The sequence below is a fragment of the Camelus bactrianus genome, chromosome 8 (genome assembly GCF_048773025.1).
Source record: "Camelus bactrianus isolate YW-2024 breed Bactrian camel chromosome 8, ASM4877302v1, whole genome shotgun sequence".
In the NCBI taxonomy this organism is placed as follows: Eukaryota; Metazoa; Chordata; class Mammalia; order Artiodactyla; family Camelidae; genus Camelus; species Camelus bactrianus.
Window position 1 is genome coordinate 74,278,161 of NC_133546.1, and position 19,485 is coordinate 74,297,645.

The window sequence follows — 19,485 nt, forward strand, 5'->3', positions numbered from 1 at the left end:
AGAAACAAAATGGAGATGTTCATTTTCCAATTTACATTGAGTTTGTATCGATGCTGTAATATTGATGCTAGAAATGACTGAAATCATGCCATTTGAGCAGCTTATGCTAAGCACCAAATGAATGATGTTTGGGCATCGCATAAAATGCACTTATGCATCCCAATAATTGGATGTGATTCATAACCTGCTGACATAATTGGATATAATACATTATAAATTTCTCCCATATATTTGTACTTACGTAGAACTCAATAGTCTTAGCTGATATTCCTAAAATTACAGAAGCCTCCCAGACATGGAAACTTGTGGTTCCGTCATTTCATTGATGTGGCCGAGGGTTGTAGCTCAGTGATGCAATCAGGTGTCAAAAATGAGACAATGGTTTTTATTTACTGCAGTGATGAAGAAGCCTCGGTTTTACCTTGAATAGAGTCCAAGGAGCATTGGTCTTTTTCAGTCATATCTCAGTAGCATTTGTACCAGAAACGAAGTAATAATGATAACAAATATGGTCTCAATTATTAGGTGGCAAATTTTGGTACCAGTGTGGCTCCATGGTAGTAAGCTAGCTTAGGACCAATATTTCATTATATTCCAAGTTTTTAGGATTAAAGTATCAAGACTATAAATTCAAAGAGAAAAATCATCAAATAGCTTCACTTTTAGGTTCTTTGGTGACTTTTTAAGGGACAAATATTTTTGGATTTGTTTTTTTTTCTAATGATTCTCCAGGTAGCCAAAAGAGAGGATCATCCTCCTTATATGTATACTGTCCTGAAAGCAATGAGGCGTTATGCTAGTACAAGGGGAAGACGGTGGGAATGCACCCACTAGGCATCGGGGACAACATATAGTAAAAACCTAGATGTAAAATTAAGCCTCAGTGCGGCCAGCTCAGGTTACGTAATTGCAAGTGCTGGAAAGAATTCTAATCACACTGTGTCATTCGGAGCATTAGAAAAGCTGTGCTTTTTTCGTATATTCTCTATGGCAACTGGTAGCAGATTCCTTAAGCTGATACTTCCTCCTGTGCTCAGTATTCCAACCCTTAGCCAGGGCATTGCCGAGACATCTGCTGATAGTGGAAAGAAGCCACAGCACAAGCACCCTGGCTGTTTTCTTCTGCTTTTTAATTACTGTGGTTGTTGCATGATTGCTGTAGGTGTCCACATTTTCTGGGAAAAATCTTTGAGGCCTTATTTTTTTTTAAAGAAAATAAACTGTTTGTCACTGTGACCCTTAGCCCACGTGCAACCATAGTTGCACGTAGATGCAGACATCTCATAGATTGTGTTCAGGAAAATTTTGCCAGATTTAAATTTTGTGAATTTTAATACAATCTATGTGTTCTTTATGGGACAGTCATGAAGGCAGAGTCCAAGTTATCCCCTCCTGCTTTTCATTCAGGCTGGATACATTAAATATGTTTATGTCAAGCTTTCTCATAACCCCCTATTGCACCTTGCAAGCGTAACCACACAATGACCAACTTAGGCATTTTTCCACTGACACACAAGCTGTACCTCCTGGACTCCTGAAAGTGTCTTCCCTTCAGGCTTTAGGCCTTAGACACTCCCCAGAGTTTATACATGATAACAGTATTCTCTCAACTCACATATTCATAAAACTCTGTGTGTGAGGACTGCACCTGGGGGAGGTCCCTTTTGTGTAGTGGGTCTCCAAGACTTTGTTGAGCAAAGAAAGCAAAGGGCTGATGAGTCATCAGATAGTGAAACATGAATTCTTACTTTCTGGAAGGCATACAGAAAATGCTTGAGTGATGTCCCTATGTTCTGTGACCAAACCCCTTATTGGATTTATATTCCCAGATCCAAGCAAGATCTGGTGTATCGTAAGCATCCAATAAGTTTTTGTTGAGTGAGTGATGAAAAACTGAATGTTTACCCTGGTTTGCTTTAATAAAAAATTATTCATCACTCCATCTGAGTTGGGGCAGAGAGCACTATAGAAAATGAACCACTATGGAGGTAACACCTTAAAGATAGCCACATGACGTATAACTCAAGGAGAGAGAAATTCCCGGAGAAGGAAAAGTCATGGAGATTGGCTGAGTGTGGTGTCACTAAGAAACAGGAAGAAAGTCAAAATTCACTATAACATGGGGTCTATGGAAGAAAAGAGCGGACAGAGGAGATAATTTAAGAACCACATTGTGAAGAGCTTGCACTCCATGGGAACAACTTTCACCTAATTGGGTAATAAAATCTTCTAAGGCTTTTCTATTGTATTTTGCTTTGTTTACTTTTGGTGAGGAATTCTTTTAGCTCTGATCTGGGCTTTAGAAAAGTGAAGAGGAAGGAGAGGTTGTAGCTTGGTGAACAGGGAAGTTGAAATACAAATTAGGTAGTGACTAGTCCAGGAAAGAAGTGAGGGTCCACTTCCTAGAGGCGGCAGGACAAAAAATAATGAAGGGGCACTGCAGGGTCAAGATCCTCAGTGGAACATGGACTCAAAGGGCAGGGGAGCCGGAGGATAGCTCTGCGGGTCTGAGCCTGGGTTTCCACTAGTACCATGGACAGATCTAGGGACATCAGGGAGCCACCTAGCTGGGACGAGTTGCATTTTAATACTGTATTTTGGGGATCAAGGTTCCTAATATGGTGTTAAATCAAAAGTATGTGGCAGGTGCTTTAAATGGTCTGTCTTGGGTTGAGGAAGAAGCTTAAGGAAATCTTAGGAATGCAATTACAAATCTCCATTCTGAAACTGTAATAGACACTGTCATCCTTTCCCATATGGAAAATATATGAAGAGAGGTATTTATTTTTTATCTTCTCTTGCAAAAACATGGAGATAAACCTTGTCACATTCTCCCCTGGGAAACATGCGACCTCTTAAACACACCTTGGAATGTCCCTTTGAAGTTTCTAGCGAGCCCCCCACACCTACTAAACCCATGCTCCTCAAACTGGGCAGAGGTGGTGGTGGGCAGGGGGCACAAGACAGCACCGATCCAGGGTAACCATGACCTATCTTTGTGGGGACTTGATTTTATTGGAAAATTTGGGGAAACATAGTCAAGTAAGATAAAATATTATTTTATATTAGTTTTATATCACTATGACCACAGCTAAGCTATGATGTAGATGATAAAATTTACATTAATTTCTTAAATAGAAAGGATGTAATTTCTAAGAAGTGTCTTGTTCATAAAAGGCCCCTTCCTGCTTTGTCCCTGACCCCTGGCAACAAGTGTATTGTGTTAGGCAATAGGTGCATTTTGAGAGGAAAAGTTTGAGCACTGCAAGTTTCATTACATCCATCTCTTTTCACTCGCTAAATTTAAACTGTTGCAAAATTATTTGCAGACAAGTATATTCTAGAGTGATAGTGACACACACTCTCTCTCTCTTTCCCTCTCTCTCTCTCTCTCTCAAACCTCATTCAGTTTTTTTTAGACCCTTTGTTTGGTTTCTTTTAAGCCCTAGGTACATATTTATTCAAATAGAAACATACCTGAAATGTAAATAGACTCTGTAATGTCAGGCAGTTCAAGTGGCTGCAGGTTCTGTCTTATGGATCCACTGGGACTCTGGCCAAAGAGAGGTACAGAAGTCATTTCCTTCCCACAGTATGGCTTGAAGAGTCAAGCTAAACTCCCGCCATGTTGTGTCACTCCCCAAACATGAGTTTTGACATCGCTTCAGAGTAGTATTCAACAGCCCACTCTGGGTGGGCTTATATGCAAAGCAGTGAAGAAGAAAGATAACCATGGTTTTATATTAGTACATATGGACGGTCACAGTCTAGGTATATAAACTCCAAAGGCTGGAAAAGGTAATTCAGGCAAAGCGATTTCTAGTTTCTACCAGCACATGATCTCCCAGCCCTATAATCTAAACTTTACAGTCTGGAGTTCTTCCAACTTCTTCTAACAGTTTCTTTCCTTTTCTAAAAGTTTATGCATGGTACTGCCTATCTTATCTGTAATTCAGACTCAAAGAGATTGCAATGCTATGATTTACACTTATGAATTTGGAGGGGGAAGCCTTCAAACCCATCTACAGTCCCTTTATGAAGCCACTGGTGTCGGGTATGAGGTGGCACAAGGGGATCAGAACACAGGGGCAGGGTTCCTGTCTGGGACCAAGCACGTGAGTCCTTTCCAGTGGGACCCTCTTGAACAGGAGAGGAGGCAAAATTTATGTTGGCTTCCATGTTGCAGGCACCCCCCTGGCCAACGCATCTATAAGATCTCATTCATTTAATTTATTCTGTACACATTTATTGAACACCTGCCGAAGGCCAAACACCATGCTGGCATCAGGGATACATAGTCACTGCTCAAGAGGTGCTTATAGATGAGGTACGGAGACCAGCCCTTCAGAGCACAGTTGCAGTGCTGTGGGACCACGGCAGGGTGGTCAGTAATAACCAGTGTCCACAGCGTTCATGGGCCCCTCACCCACCCTGGATCGTTTCTTCTCCTTTTGCACCTGAATGACCAGATGGCATAATCACCGACTTGAACAGTCTGATGAAGGATGGCCCCCTGAACCTGTGAGATCCATCTTAGACAGCAGCGAGCAGAGAGAACTGACTAGGATTCGGATTGGATTCCAGCTGCTCACCACTCGTGTGAGCTGGGAGCTCTGGGTAGCCTTTAGATCCAAGTCTCCTCATCAGTCAAGCGAGATAATGACCACCACCTCCCAGGGTTACTGTCAGGATTAAGAAAGGTAATGAGGGCTACCGTTTCTTAAGTGGCTCTTATCTGTGTGCTCCAGTGACAAGTGATTTATGGCCCTTTTTAAATCTTCAAAACAACCTTGCAAGTTTCTTCTGACTATTGCAACTGGGGCTAAAGGGAGTTTTGTGCCTCAGACCACACAACTTGAAAGCCATGGAACTAAGATCTAAACCCAAGTTCATCCAGACCCAGAGCTATGAGATATGACATGTCCCAAGTGGTTGATCTAGGAGACTGCCTGTGATACAGGAGGAAGGGCTTAAGACTTGAAGTTTGTTTACCTCTTAATTTTTCTCAAATGTCTGAAACTTCATGAACATGCTTGACAACTTACCATTTTTTTCTCTGATTTCAACAATCAAAAGACTGCAAAGATTGCCTCCCTTGAGTTACAAAGGTATAAAATGAAAGAAAAGATTTCTGTTGAGACAGGAGGGAAGGGGGCAGGGCACAACCACTGAAGGAATGACACAGCATTTGAGGACAGGACGGACTGGTTAGAACTACGATGGCGGAAGACTGGACTTCCAGTAGACCTTGAGCCTCATGGCGCACCCACAGGCACCATGGCATTTCCTAGGCTGACTATAAAAGATCAAAAAGTAGGTGGGGGGCGAGGAGCAATTCCTGGAAATTCCCACCCCTTCCCCAACATAATTAGGATAACCCTCCTTATTGTTAGCACATGAAATTACCAAGTGCATTAAAAACTAACAACTCTGGACCTCGTGGTCGCTCTCTGTCTTGCTTCCTGAAATGGCCCGCACTCTGTCTATGGAGCATGTACGTCCTAAGCCATTTTCCTTTCTGAGTGAGACACACTGCACTCTGTCTATGGAGCGTGCATCTCCCTGAGTAAGCTTGCTTTCACTTTACCCTGCCTCGCTCTTGACTTCTTTCCTGCACGAGGCAAGGACCCACTTTCCCGCAACACTGTGAAGTAAGCTGTTTGGGAGACTGTTTTTGTGCAGTTAGGTTGCTGGTCCTCTCAGGATGGGGCCTTAAACACAGCTCCAAAAAAGGCTGTGTGATAATAATCTGAGTGGAATGGAGTTTCACCAAACATTTGTCTTTACTGCAAGAGATGCCTGTAGTATTTGATAGGCATTATAACTGAAGGAACCTGAATTTTATATAAATATAGTCAATTAGAATACATTTGCTTATTTAAAAAAGGAAATCCACAGGAGTTACAGTTTTGTCACAAAAGTCAGTTTCTTGGAGACATGGGATGTGTACGTCACAAAAGAAAGAAAAAGGAAAACAGATAAATCCTAAGGTCAGTAAAAATCCCAAAATGGCCATCCACAGGGACCGATAAGAATAATAAGCATGAAGACTTCTAGGGAGGTGATTAAGACCATCAAAGGCATGGCAGCTTCAAATAAATACTTACTTAGACAAGTAAATAGGTAAGGGGAAAGTGCCCTTATTATTTGTGAAGATTAAAACCACAGCTGAGTTTTCATCCCGGAGTGTTGCTGGATTAGAAACCCCCCAGTGTTCACTATGATGCTGCTTTCTTGTCGATGGAACCTTCCCCCCTAAAAAGGCTGAAGGATGTACTTGAGTCTGTGAACAAGAAGGAACCATGCATGGGAGGTCAACCTGAGCCCACGACAGACACGCACACTGTCCCCCTCGGCAGCCTGAAGGTGGTGCTTCTCTCAGAACCTCCAGGCCATCATTGCTATGGTGATTTCTGGCTGCGCCAAGGTGGCAATTTCAAATTAGGACGATTATCTGGCATGAGGATATATCTGCGGTTAATGTTTCTAGGTAAGCAGGGCCCCAAATTTCAGCATCTAAATTTTTTCATTTGGTTTTATATTCATTTCAGGTTCCTTGAGCCTTTTTGTTTACAGTAGCTTTCATGAACTCATGAAGAACACTGCAAACTGCTTTTGGTTCTATAACATTGCTGTCCACCATGTACATTTCTGAGAATGTCCTCACAATCCAACTCCCCAAAAGAAAGTCCACTCAGTTCAGAATAGGTGCTGCCCATACAATCAAAATATTGATTAAAAACTCCAATCAGTTCATGTATCCTCATTTCCATGGGATGTTTTTGACCCTTTGTTTGCTTCATTAAACATACTTTGTCCATTAGAGATATTTGGTTGCAAGAGACAGAGAATGACTTGACTAAGAGACGGCAGAGAACTTTGTTGGAAGGATATGGAAAAATTCTCCTCCTGCCAGGTGTTGGCAAGGACCTTGATTAACATTCCCCCAGTGCAAAGTCAGGATTCTCTCAGGAGATAAATGAGAAGTGGAGACTCAGACAAATTCATCCCACAGTCACCTTAGGACAGGGAGCTATGCCAATAATATCAACTATCTTAGAAGAAAGTCAGAAGTTCTCTTAGAAGAAGTTCTCTTTGGAAAGGAATGCAACATCCTGAGGACTCTAGTTTTGTTTGTTTGATTGTTTGTTTTAAAGCATTTCTTGTAACACAAATCCAGACTTTAGTCAGTGTCTTAGAACCTGGTGCTGCCTGCGAATAGTTACCTCCCCAAGGATAGAATGTTTGCCAGCGCCTTGGTCCTCAACCTCCCTCCATTGTGTTGCTTATGCAAATCATCAATCTCCATCAGCCATCACTAGTCGAGTGATGTTTGCCTGGTGTTTCTCTGTAAGTCCTGCAAATCTGTTTCTTGTATTCTCCCCGAAACTGATGGGGAGTTAATCACTCTGTAGCCACTTGCTGTGTTTCATGTTTCTGTTGTAAGTGATGGTGCCGTGTCCTCATCCTCCCCACCTGAGATGTCCACGGTGAACTCTTAGAGCTGAGAAAAGCACAGGTGGAAATAATCTTCTATAGCAAGACTCAAAAGGGCAGTAGTCTCTTGTCTAAAAGTAGGCTAAGGAAAGTAGAAGAATTAGTTAAACAAAGTATCATTGCCTACACACAGATTCGTTAAACACAGGGAATTAAAGTTGCATAAGAGAGAATAAGGCTTTTGAAAATATGTTAAAGACGCCATTTGCATTCCTTTCTTGCCTCCCTTTTTCTCCAGGAGATAAAGTCTTCTTCACAAGTGTCTTTTGAGAAGAAAATTAGACATTATAGATATTCCTTCCCCCAGAAGATATATTTCTTTTTTTAAAACAAATCCTTACTTTTGAAAATATCCGATAATTAAAACAATAGACCAAATGTTCAGCTCACTGCTTAGGTGTGCATAGAGTTTTCCTGTGCAACCACATGAGCAGTTGGTGAGCTACAAAGCTCATGCTTAAAAAGATGATAAAATCCTACACAAATATGAAGACATAATCTTGGAGAACCACCAAAACTTCGATTTTTTTTTTTAGCTTGTAAAAATCACAATTGAGGAAGGTATTTTTTCCTTTAGAATAACACTTGTAAATACAGGGGATTTGTTATCTCACTCTTCTTTACTAGTGCTCTTTTAAGTTCTCTGTAATAGGAAAAGATCCAGGCCGTGGAACTTACCCCAAGGTCATTTTTATTTCCGACTCTATTTGTTGAATCACAGTGAAGTTGGAGGAGAAGGTATAATCAGGGAAGAATATTAATATACTTGTATCAACCACATTATTTATGCTCTGAGTTCTAACTGTTAAGATTCTGTACTATTTCATAAACAAATGTATGAAACCTATGGGTCAGATTTTCCTTCTGCAAAGCTCAATTATTATTCACAGGGAAACTGTCAGATTTTAGATTCCATGTTATATTTCAGACACTTTACTGCTCTGAGTCAGACTTAAATGGCAGGTCCTGGGATTTTGTTCCCCCTTTAGTACCGCCAGCTAGAATTTTAGTGTTTATAGAAATAAAATATAAAAAAAAGTAATATTTCCCATGACAAACATTGAGAGACTCGGGTGCTTTACAAGTGGAAATTTTTAAACTTTTTTTTTTATATTGTAACAGCTTTTTGTAAAACAGCTTTAACTTTGATGAAAATCATACACAGGAATGGCTGCTGCATTTTTAATGCACCCACAAGAGAATATTTTTTTTTTTTTGGTAATCTTGTAAGTGGAAGAGAAAGCCAATTCTTCCTGTTCGAGAAGTGCTGACTGTAAAACATGGATTTGGTGCAACTGACTCATCTGCATTTGCGGCATCTTTTGGGACCTCCTAATGCCTGCAAAACTCAATTTCCCTTATTAGGAAAGCAAAATATTCAATCTCTTCTTCGGATGCATAAATCAAATGAGGAATGAGACCCATCTTGTTCTTTTTTGCAGAAGGTCATGCATACAAGGAAGAGGCACATGGAACTGTTCCAGGAACTAAATCAGAAATTTCAAACTTTGGACAGATTTCGGGACATACCAAATACAAGCAGCCTGGTGAGTATGCTTTGCTTCCTCAGTGCCTGATGCCATGAGAATGATGTGTCCTGTCCGCTATCATCCCTGCCCGCCGGGGACCCCCCAGTTGTCTTGGGAACATAGGAGTGGTGTACACAGAAAAAAAAAAAAGTAATAGCCCACCCAAAATGTGCCCTGGAATGTACTAAGAGGCAAATTAGGAATGACAGAATCTTTAAGCTTTTTATTCGTATTTCAAATGTTCTCCATGATAAAGTCCAATTGCAATTAGTTATATATCAGAAATGTGCTGGACTCACCTGGCCCTTTTTATCATTAGAGTTAAAAGTCAGTTAATTCAGATATCCAAATAGTTGACTAAGTATTTTCATTTGAACACCTAGCATTTCATAAAATGTAATATATAATATAGATAGGTAATACAGATAGATAATATATGTTCTAATATAAATTTATAGATTATATATAACATATGTAATTTCTTTATCTATCTGTATGTCATCTATCTATATATATGTATATATATATAAAGAGAGACAGAGACAGAGACAGAGACAGAGAGAGGGAGAGTTGTTACAGGAAACGTACGGTGGCAGGTTTTGTCTCCCAGAGTTTCCAGACACACATCAACACTCGGAGCTTTGATTGTTGATTGTGACCATCCTCTCCTCATCATTCACACCCCTATAATCCCAGCATAGGACTTAATCAAATGAAGTGATACGTTTTGGTTACCATGTACAAGGCACAGTCAAGCTCCAGAGGAAGCTACATGATTATTTGTGAGGGCACTGGAACGGGAGTCCAGAAATCAGTCTGACAATTTGACTTAAGATATTTCAACTTTATGATGGTGCAAAAGCAACACACATTCGGTAGCAGTCATGCTTGGAATTTTGAATTTGGATCTTTTCCCAGGCTAGCGATACGGGGTTCAATCCTCTCTCATGCTGCTAGGCAGTGGCAGTGAGCACGCGATCACGAGGGTGAGCAAATGATACACTTACAACCATTCTGTCGTTCACTTTCAGTACAGTATTCAATAAATTACAGGAGATATTCAACATTTTCTTATAAAACAGGCTTCGTGTTAGATGATTTTGCCTGACTGTAAGTGTTCTGACTACATTTAAGTTAGGCTAGGTTAAACTGTGTTGTTTGGTAGGTGAGGTGTATTAAATGCATTTTTGACTTATTATATTTTCAGCATACAATGGGTTTAGTGGAACATAACCCCATCATAAGTTGAGGAAGATGTGTAGTAGAGGGCTCCACCAAAAATGATCTGATCTTAAACAAATGACCCAACTCGAGTTTCAAAGCCTCAATTTTCTGCTTCCAAACTGAGCATAGAAAACATTCATTAGTAATATGCTTTCTTTGATCTTCATACTTTCCAAAGCATGTAGGGCCCTTGAGAGGCTAAAAGCTGAGTGACAGCTGGAGCTGGGGCATCCATCTGACATCACTCATCTTCACTCCAAGTGTGGTGCTCCTTTACCTCACACTTTTGCAGCCCTAAGCTGGACCTCCGCCGCCCAACATCAGGCATGTCTGATATCCCTCAATGCTATTCTTTCACGTGTGTTTGAGTCTTGGTCCCAGCTTCCTGATTAGTACCATTAGCACATCAAGGGCAAGAATGTGTGCATCTGTGTGTTTTTCTTGTATTCCTCTCAGTGCTAAGAATGACGCTGGCCTCGCATGGCAAGTTCTCAGTAAATGGCTACTCTTGATTTACTGCACGTCAGAATGGTTTAATCTGTGTTAGCTAAATGAAAGTCATAGGAAATGCTATACACTTAAAGTCTTTGTTGTTAAGTAGTTTGTGTACATAAACAGTTTGTGTATATCAGTCTATTGTCCTCCATACAGCAGGAAACATGCGTAATGTGGAATCATCAGCGCAACGCTGGGCATACAGAAAGCACTCAGATATAGTGACTAGTTCTTTCTCATCTACTCCCCCAAAATTAAGCCATCAATTTTTAGTTAGCAGGAAAATGAAAACTGCACCATTGAGATTAGACCTAAACACACTAGCTGTTCATTTTGAAACATTGAAAGCTAACATGGAAATAAATTGAAGAAACTTTGTTTTTTTGTTTTGTTTTTTAAGGAGAATGTTATGTTTACAAATCCGAAAGCCTTATGCACCAGATACAGCTGGCCGACTGCTATAACATGATTGCAATTTCCCCTTGTATGGTCTGGGTATTAAATCATTAATGGGCCAAATATCTGTATCTCAGTTTCCTGACAACCAGAATTGTCCGCTAATTATACCACATCTCTGCAGCAGCATGCCTTTTCTAGAAAAGATTTATAAATATTTATTATTTGGGAGGTTAGGAGTGGGGAGGATGGTTGTCACTGCTGCTTTACTGTTGTCCTAAATATCTGAGAAGAGAGAAAAAAAATTCCTTACTCAGTTTTGATTAATAATGAACGTGTGGGTGAGTTCATTATCCTTAATTCAGTCATATAATTCATAGCAGCACGTTGCTAATGAAACAGTACATAGTTGGGTGAAGAAAGACATTTTTAAAATGAAAACCTCAATAAAATCTCTTTCCTTCCTCTTTTTTTTCCTGGCTGCTTACTCACAACACCTGCCTAACACTGCAAATGATGATAATTATGTAGAATTTGGGGGAATCAGAGGAAGCCAAAAGACAGACCATTTGGTCCCTCTTCCAGGCAGGACAGCCCTTGAGTCACCTGCCAGGAGAAGGCATTGTTAACGGCACTTGTACCGCGCCTGGCGTCTGCCTCTTCTCCATCAAGATCTCTCCCCTGAAAGAACATCTCCAAACTCTCCCTTTTGTAGAATACAGAATAAACATATTCTCTTTCACTTTGTCCCCAATACTGGTAGGCTGGAAGAAGGAGGGAAAGGAAGAAAAGAGGGAGGGAAGAAAAGAGAAAGGGAAGGAGGGGAGAAAAGATGGAGACTTATCCACAGCCAGTCTGCCCCTGGACTGGGAGCCACGGGACACACTCAGGCTGCCCTGCCGTGTTTCGGATGGCTCTGAATTCTCACATCCAGCTGAAATTCTGTCTCTGCTTATACAGCCTAAGACCAAATTAGCATTTTTAGAAGCCTCATGCATGTTGGCTTATGTGAAGTGTATAGTGTATTAGGCCTTTATCACACATGCTTCAGTTTAACTACATCTCCTCCTTTCTGTACTTCAGTTCAAACAACAACAAACATACGTAAAACAGCTACATAAATTCAGGCACTTATACTAACTCTGATTGAATTTTATATCAAGATTCCGGCCTCCACTGAAAGATTTCCTGGCCCCGGTAGCTCTCCCTGTTGAATTAAGTGATCCCCGGAGCTGTTCTGCAGTCGAGCACACCCTGGACCATTGAATGTATTACACTCTCCATGTGAGAATCTGTCACACCCAGCCACAGAGGACGATGGGTAGTTCCCACACCCAGCCACAGAGGACGATGGGTAGTTCCCACACCCAGCCACAGAGGACGATGGGTAGTTCCCACACCCAGCCACAGAGGACGATGGGTAGTTCCCACACCCAGCCACAGAAGACAATGGGTAGCTCTCACACCCAGCCATAGTGGATGATGGGTAGCTCATGGGTACCACCCCCTACCACCCCCAGACTTCTGGGCTCTTGGCTTCCTGTACGTCATGTACCCATTCTGATTGCTGGGTGCAGAGGTTCTTCACCACTAAAGATACCTCTGACCTAAAGAATGTCCACACATTTGTGAACAGTGGTGAGAACCACAGTGCAGCAGGGAGTACTGTGGGATGCCAGAGGAGATGAATAAGAAAGCCAATCTTCTGAACTAATTGATTACCCACTAATAGAACCTCTCAGAAATTCACCCAGTCAGGCTGTGGCAACAATACTCTTTGAGATTCGAATCTAGACATCCTGACAAGGTTTAAAATTAGCCTTTTTAGTTTATGTATCCATGGTGCTAGATCTTTAAAATTTAAAAGGAAAATCACACTTGTTCCAAACATAATGGAACCCTTATTTTTAAAGCAAGGGAACAAACACTTTAACCATCTTGAATTTTTTTAGGATTGAACTAATTCAACTTCCTGTCACACTAAGGATTCTCAGGAAGCTCCTTTAGACACAGACCTCATCCAGGATGGAGCAATCCACTCCATGGCTTGATTCAGCAGAATTTACACCAGTTTTCCTTTCAGTTGATGACTAATGATTCAAATCCCCATCCTGCCCCCAGACATCCAACCACTCTTCATTGCTTTCAAAATAAATTCCAAATTGAGGAGCGTGGAATACAAGACCTCTTATGATCTGGCTTTAGTTCACCTTTTGCCTGTTTTTTTCTTTGTCTTTTTCTTTTCTTTTCTTTTCTTTTCTTTTTTCCTTCTTTTCTTTTTGACTCCAACTAAAATAAATTGGCTGCTGTTCTAAGTTGTCCCATCTCCACACTCCCTGGATTTGTCCTTCTTTGTCCACGTGCCCTTCCAGCCATCCGACCTCCAACCACACGTATGTTTTCATGACAAAACCTGTTTTTCTATGCCAGCCATAACATCCCTCTTCTCAGAAAGGTCTATGTGCTTTCCACAAAAAGAAAGCCATCTCTCCACCTTCCTCGAGCTCCCACAGCACAAATACAGATATAACTACATATTTTATACCTCCACTTAACTATCAACACTTTATGCTGAGTATGATTGCTGTATAGTGAGCATTTATTAAAATCAGGCATCATGCTAGGTCCCTCCACATTTTTTAATTTTTTGCAGCCCCACAAAGTGGGTAATGATCTGCACATTTTGCCATCTCCTTCGGCCCACAGTACAAAGCACATCTCTGTTTTGCAAATATTAAAGTGACGGTTCAGCGAGATGGAGTAAATTGCTCAAGGTGACATTCATAGGAAATGAAGCAACTGGACTGTGGACCTGCATGTTATCAGGCTTTAAATCTGAGGCTGCCTGGTGGATCACGTGCTTTCCATATTTGATTTATCACATTCCTCTCCCTAGTGCTGATTGTGATGCCCAGCACAGAGCAGCTGATAAATAAATATGGGTTGAAGGAAAGCAAGGAAGGAGAGAGGGGGGAAAAAAAAGGGCAAGAGAAATGGGGAGAGTTATAAGACTGTAGTTCATGAGACTTCAGGGTCTTAGACTAAATCAGAACTAATCCCCTGCATAACCCTAAAGGTTAGCTTTTTATTAAACCTTTACTATTAGGTATTTTTCTCTTGTATGTCCTCATGATTAAGGCTCATAAGGGCTGAAAACATCTAATACATTGAGAATTTTAATAAATTAATTTCTAGTTATAAGTGTTTCTATAAGTTGTCTCTTTTGCTTATCCAGACTAGAGAATGATTTTTTATACATTGAGCAGAACCCAAGTCATTATTCAAGGGCCAGCTTTATGTTTGCCCTGCTAATTGACTGTAGTCAGTTGAAGGTCGGAGTTTGTGGTGGGGGAGGGTAAAGGACACTTTCAACAATGATAGCTGTTTTAGTGTTTTGGTTTAATTTTTTCCTAAGGCACTTTCAGTCATGGTTTCCTTCTTGTTCTTTGACGTTACTCAGCTTAGTGTATCCCATTCAGAGCCTCGCATTTTACAGAAATCTTTAAACATGACTTCTTTAAAACAATTTCACTGCTGAATGTCAGCAAGCTATCAGGCTCTGGAAGCTGCAAATGATGTCTGCTCATGCACTTATCAAGCACCTTCAACATGGAAGGTCTTGGTGCAGTCATAATTAGGCAGATCCTAAATCCTAGGTAGTAAGAGGGTGTGGACCGTGAAACCTAAGAAGGGGTGATGGCTTGTAGACATTTTAAAAAAATGCTTACATCGCTGGATGTATTTTCCAAGAAGCTATGCTCTTTGAAAGGATTTTTGCTAACATGCAGCCCAAGTATGTAGAAAATTGTGAAGAATGCGCAGCAGAAAAAAAAATTACATAAGGGAAGATAGCAGCATTTTTCATATTCTAAAAAGGATAATTTATTGAAGAAAAACTAAGCAAAGATAGTTATCTAAAATTTTATTATATGAAATATGGCTAATTTGGGTTATGGTTTTTATTATTACATGACATGCTTTATTATGCATCCTCAATTTTTTTATCCCACCAAAGACTGCCAAAACACTTAAACTTTCTGCATTTAATCTTCATGATAACTTCACGCTCCTTCCAACCTGAACACATAGCTGTACTGACATTTCACAGGATGCCCAAAACAAACCATGCGTCTATTACACCTTCTTTAATACTATTCACTTCCTTGGATTGCTGGAAATTTTTAGGATAACTCAAAGAAAGGGTTCATCAGTTTGTTCCGTGAAAGAAAAGTAAAATCAAAACCATTTCCTGCAGCTGGCCACAATTTCCAATCATCTCTGAATCACATAAACTGGCTTAAGCTTACAAACGCGTTCTCTTCTTAGAGATTTCAAACAAGCAGCCATCCTAGTCGTTACATAAATGACACTCTTTCCCTGTGTCTTCTCAACAGGAAAACCCAGCACCAAACAAGAATCCATGGGACACTTTCAAAAACCCCAGTGAATACCAACATTACACCACAATCAATGTCTTAGACACAGAGGCAAAGGATGCATTGGAACTGAGGCCAGCAGAGTGGGAGAAATGTCTGAATTTGCCTCTGGACGTGCAGGAGGGTGACTTTCAAACAGAAGTTTAACAAAAGCGACATGGACTGAGGTGGAGACAAAATTTGTTGCACTGACACTTAAGACTTGGGAAGCCTGACGTTTCTATATGAACAGTGTGACTCTCCTCTGCCAGCACCTCTACGTGCCAAATGTCACTGGTGTTTGCTATGGTAACTTCTCACTAGAGAGGACCAGGTGTACAGTTCGGGACATCCTGTGTTGTAAGTACCCGTGGAATGGATTTGTAAGGTAATCTTTATAGATAAACCTCAAGCAACGATTCATGTTGTAACTGCTTCATCTGGTTTAGTTTTCAAAAAACTTCACCGTGAAGCACAATGTATATATTTATGCAGTTTTTAAAGTTTATAACAGTCTGTTTGGCCATTACTACACTTTTTACTTTATAATATAAAAGCAAAGTTTTTGTCATTAAATGAATGTTTGTTGAGCTACATTCTTCATTGCTTTAAATGCAATAAAGTAATAATCTCACTTTTATATGAATAATATATTTCACATCTTTATTATTGCAGTTTTCTCTGGAAAGCTCTGAGTAGCTTTCTCTGCTGCAGCTGTGTATAAAATATTTAAAATGTTGTATGGTGTAAATAAACTTTTGTCTACATATCAGTTTTTTAGTGCATTTTATTTTGGATTTGTTGAAAGGAAATTTACATATTTATAAAGTTTTTTTTTTTTTCTCAATGCAGATACTGAAAGTGTATTCCTGGTTTTAATAGCGTACCATTATTACTCCGTTGAGGTTAATGATTTCTCAAATGTAATAGTAAGTGTGTATAGTGCTTCTGTATTTTCCATTCATACACCCTTTGGAACAATGTACCATATAAATGGGGCTTGTCAGAAATCTACTGCCATCATACTTTTACATAAATATTTGTGGGGTTTTTTTTTCTATCTTGTGGCAAAAAGACAACTACTAGCAGAAAATAGTAAGTTATCAAACAACAAAAAAAAATACAGGGAAAATGTTTATTATAAGGCATGAAGTTCATTGCATGTTTCACAAAGGAAACTGTACCACTGTTCTTCACAGCGTATGGGTAAAGGAACCTATTCAGGATGTTTTAAAAATCGTATCTGTAGATTCTCTAGCAGAAGGAGAATAGGAGTGAACGTATTGGGTAGATGGTTGATCCCTGGTTTGAAGAGCCCGAGGTGAGCCGACAGCAGAGCTGTGCCCCGTGGCCTCTCTGGCCTTAGAGCCACAGGGCGACGCCCCCGCGCCCTCGCAGCAGCGCTCCAGGAAACCGGGGCGGAAGGGTTGCAGCCATTTCAGCATCTTTGCAACGGATGGGATTGCCTTTCAGGGCAGCAAAGGGAGTGGAGAGGAGACTGGGGCCTTCCCATTTTCTAGAACGTTTATTTAGATTAGTTGGCCGGTTAAACCTGAGCTGCGTGGTCCTCTGTGGTCCGGCCAAAACTCACGTGAGCTGGCTCCTGCGGCCCGTGACCGTGGGGACCCCAACCCCGCCGCGCAGCCACCGGGCAGAAACCAAGGTGCTCCAACCTCAAGCGCGCCTCTGAGCTAGAGCCTTAAAACCGAATCCTGTCAGACGCCCATAATGCGCTCAATGTAAAGACGTGAGAAGTATATTTTTAATCAGATTTTAAAAATAAAAGTGACATCGTTATGCAAAAAAGAGTATCACGTAACCCAGGACTGGTTTTTCAATAAAAATAAACTTTATGCCAATTATAATGTAATTGTAATATTTAATGCCTATTAAATTTATCAGACGACTTTCTGGTGATAGGAATATTTAGTAAATTTCTCTCACTTCCTCTCTCTGTTGTATATAAACACACATGTATATGCATGCATGTATATGTGTATGATTTTATATGCATATATGATGTTACATACATATACATATATTCGTGTATGATTTATATACACATATATGAATATCAACTCAGCCCCATCTCAGTAACTTGCAGAATGGATGAAAATCATATATACAGCTCCCCATTTCGAACTGTAGAATCTTGCTGGGGAAAAACCCACAATAAGCATATATTCGAAAACAAATTCTAGATGTTTAAAACCATAAATTCAATCTATTAGACTAATAGTTCTTCTAAAACTGTACTATCCATGGCTGTAGAACAAAATCTTACACTTTTTCACTTCTATTTTTCTCTGATAACTCTAAATGTTTGAATATTTGATGAATATATGAAAGCTAACCCAAAATTGCATACTTAAAAATGTTAGGGTAAAGTTTTAGGTTTTTCTAAGAAGGATGCCAAGCCATGGTGGTGCTTTTTGTTTGTTTTTTATCTATAGAAAAAAATGCAGGTTAGTAAGTATCAAGGGACCCTAAGTTTAAGGAAGCCCTCTTCTAGCTCACCCCTTCCAAGTTTCTGCTGCACTCTCACACACACACACACACACACACACACACACACACACACACACACACACGCTTCGCCAAAGTGGGGTTGCAGCTGTCCCCTTAGACAGTGCTGAGCGTGACCCTCGGAGCCCACTGCACACTCATGACCTACCAGGGTCTTCCTGCCCTTGGTCGGGAAGGTCTCCCCTATCCCACGACCAGCTTTTACTTATGCTTCAAGGTACCCCTCAAATGTCTTTCTCACCAAGTTTTTCATGATTTTCCACGCTAGAAAATAACGTCTCCTGGGAACTCTTAGGGCACTGCCTTGGCACCTCTCCCAGGACTTCTGAAATCTTTTGTCTTGCTCTTTATATGCATTTCTGATTTCCTCGGATGGGACTGTAGGTGCCTGGAGGCATGCCTGATCCATTTTCGTATATCTTAAGGGACCTCGCACAATAATGTTCCCGCAAGGAAGGTTTTGTTGAACTACTTGTGGAATTTATTTTAGCATTGCTTATAGTCATAAATGTCCAGCCATACAGCCAAAGGAGTTTACTGAACAACTATTATGTGTTTGTTTCTCTAAAACCTCTGTTTTAGGTAGTTCACAATATATTAAAGACAGATGTATATGAAACAAGTACTAATATTCTTTAAATATTAACAAGCTCTTATTATTTTGTCTTTTTGTCCTTCAGATTACCACACAGGGCAGGAATTAGTTACTCTGGAAAGAGGGATAAGGAAATGGGGCTCAGAAGTGGCTAAGTGACGTACCTAAGGTCACTATGAATAAATGACAGGCCCAGTACTACAGCTCAAGTCTTCTGACTTCTACTTTGGGGCCATTCCCATGATGCCATGGTGTTTCTAGTTGTTTCTTCTAGATTATTAAGTCCCCAAATCAAATAGCAACAACTTGCCTGGAGACGTTTGTCAGGCGGCTAGTACAGACTGAAAACTGAAAACATGGATTAGCTGTCACAGGAGTGCTGAGGCCAGGAGCTGACTGCAGCGGAAAAGCACAGCTCATCCAAAACTCACAGGTGACCGTAAACAGATTTGGATCTGTAACCCCTCGTGTTGTTCCATTTGCAGCTGTTTTACTCCCAGATCCACTTTAAATGTAGCTGCAGTTCCACTAGTCTTGTTATGGCCTGCACATGGGCAACAGCAGATGGAAGAAAAGCCAACTTGAATTTTCAGATTGGATTCAGACCCTCGGTAAAAATACCCAGTTGCGATAGTAGTTTAAAAAAAGGTGTGGTTAATAAACCGTGGCTTCGGAAAAACTCGGTTTATAAATTTTGAATCATTCTGAGCTTCTTAGGAGAACGCTTTTCCAGCGTTACCTATGTCAAAATCAATGAATGAAATTCTACAATTTTGTAGCACTTCATCGAAGAATACAAAACAAATAT

The 19,485-nt window shown here is 40.5% G+C and overlaps 1 protein-coding gene across 5 annotated transcripts in view; it reads left to right on the forward strand.

The window, feature by feature from the left end:
• The window catches only part of ADGRB3 (adhesion G protein-coupled receptor B3), a 686,517-nt gene extending 669,190 nt beyond the window's left edge, over positions 1-17,327 (forward strand). For 3 of the 5 annotated variants that reach the window (XM_074368743.1, XM_074368746.1, XM_074368744.1), the window contains 2 exons: positions 8,940-9,044; positions 15,536-17,326. In XM_074368743.1, the coding sequence (XP_074224844.1) occupies positions 8,940-9,044; positions 15,536-15,724 (294 nt within the window). In that variant the 3' untranslated portion in view covers positions 15,725-17,326. Of the gene's footprint in view, positions 1-8,939; positions 9,045-15,535 lie in introns of all 5 variants that reach the window. The other 2 variants (XM_074368745.1, XM_074368747.1) reach the window with 2 other exon arrangements.
• Positions 17,328-19,485: the final 2,158 nt, after the last annotated feature.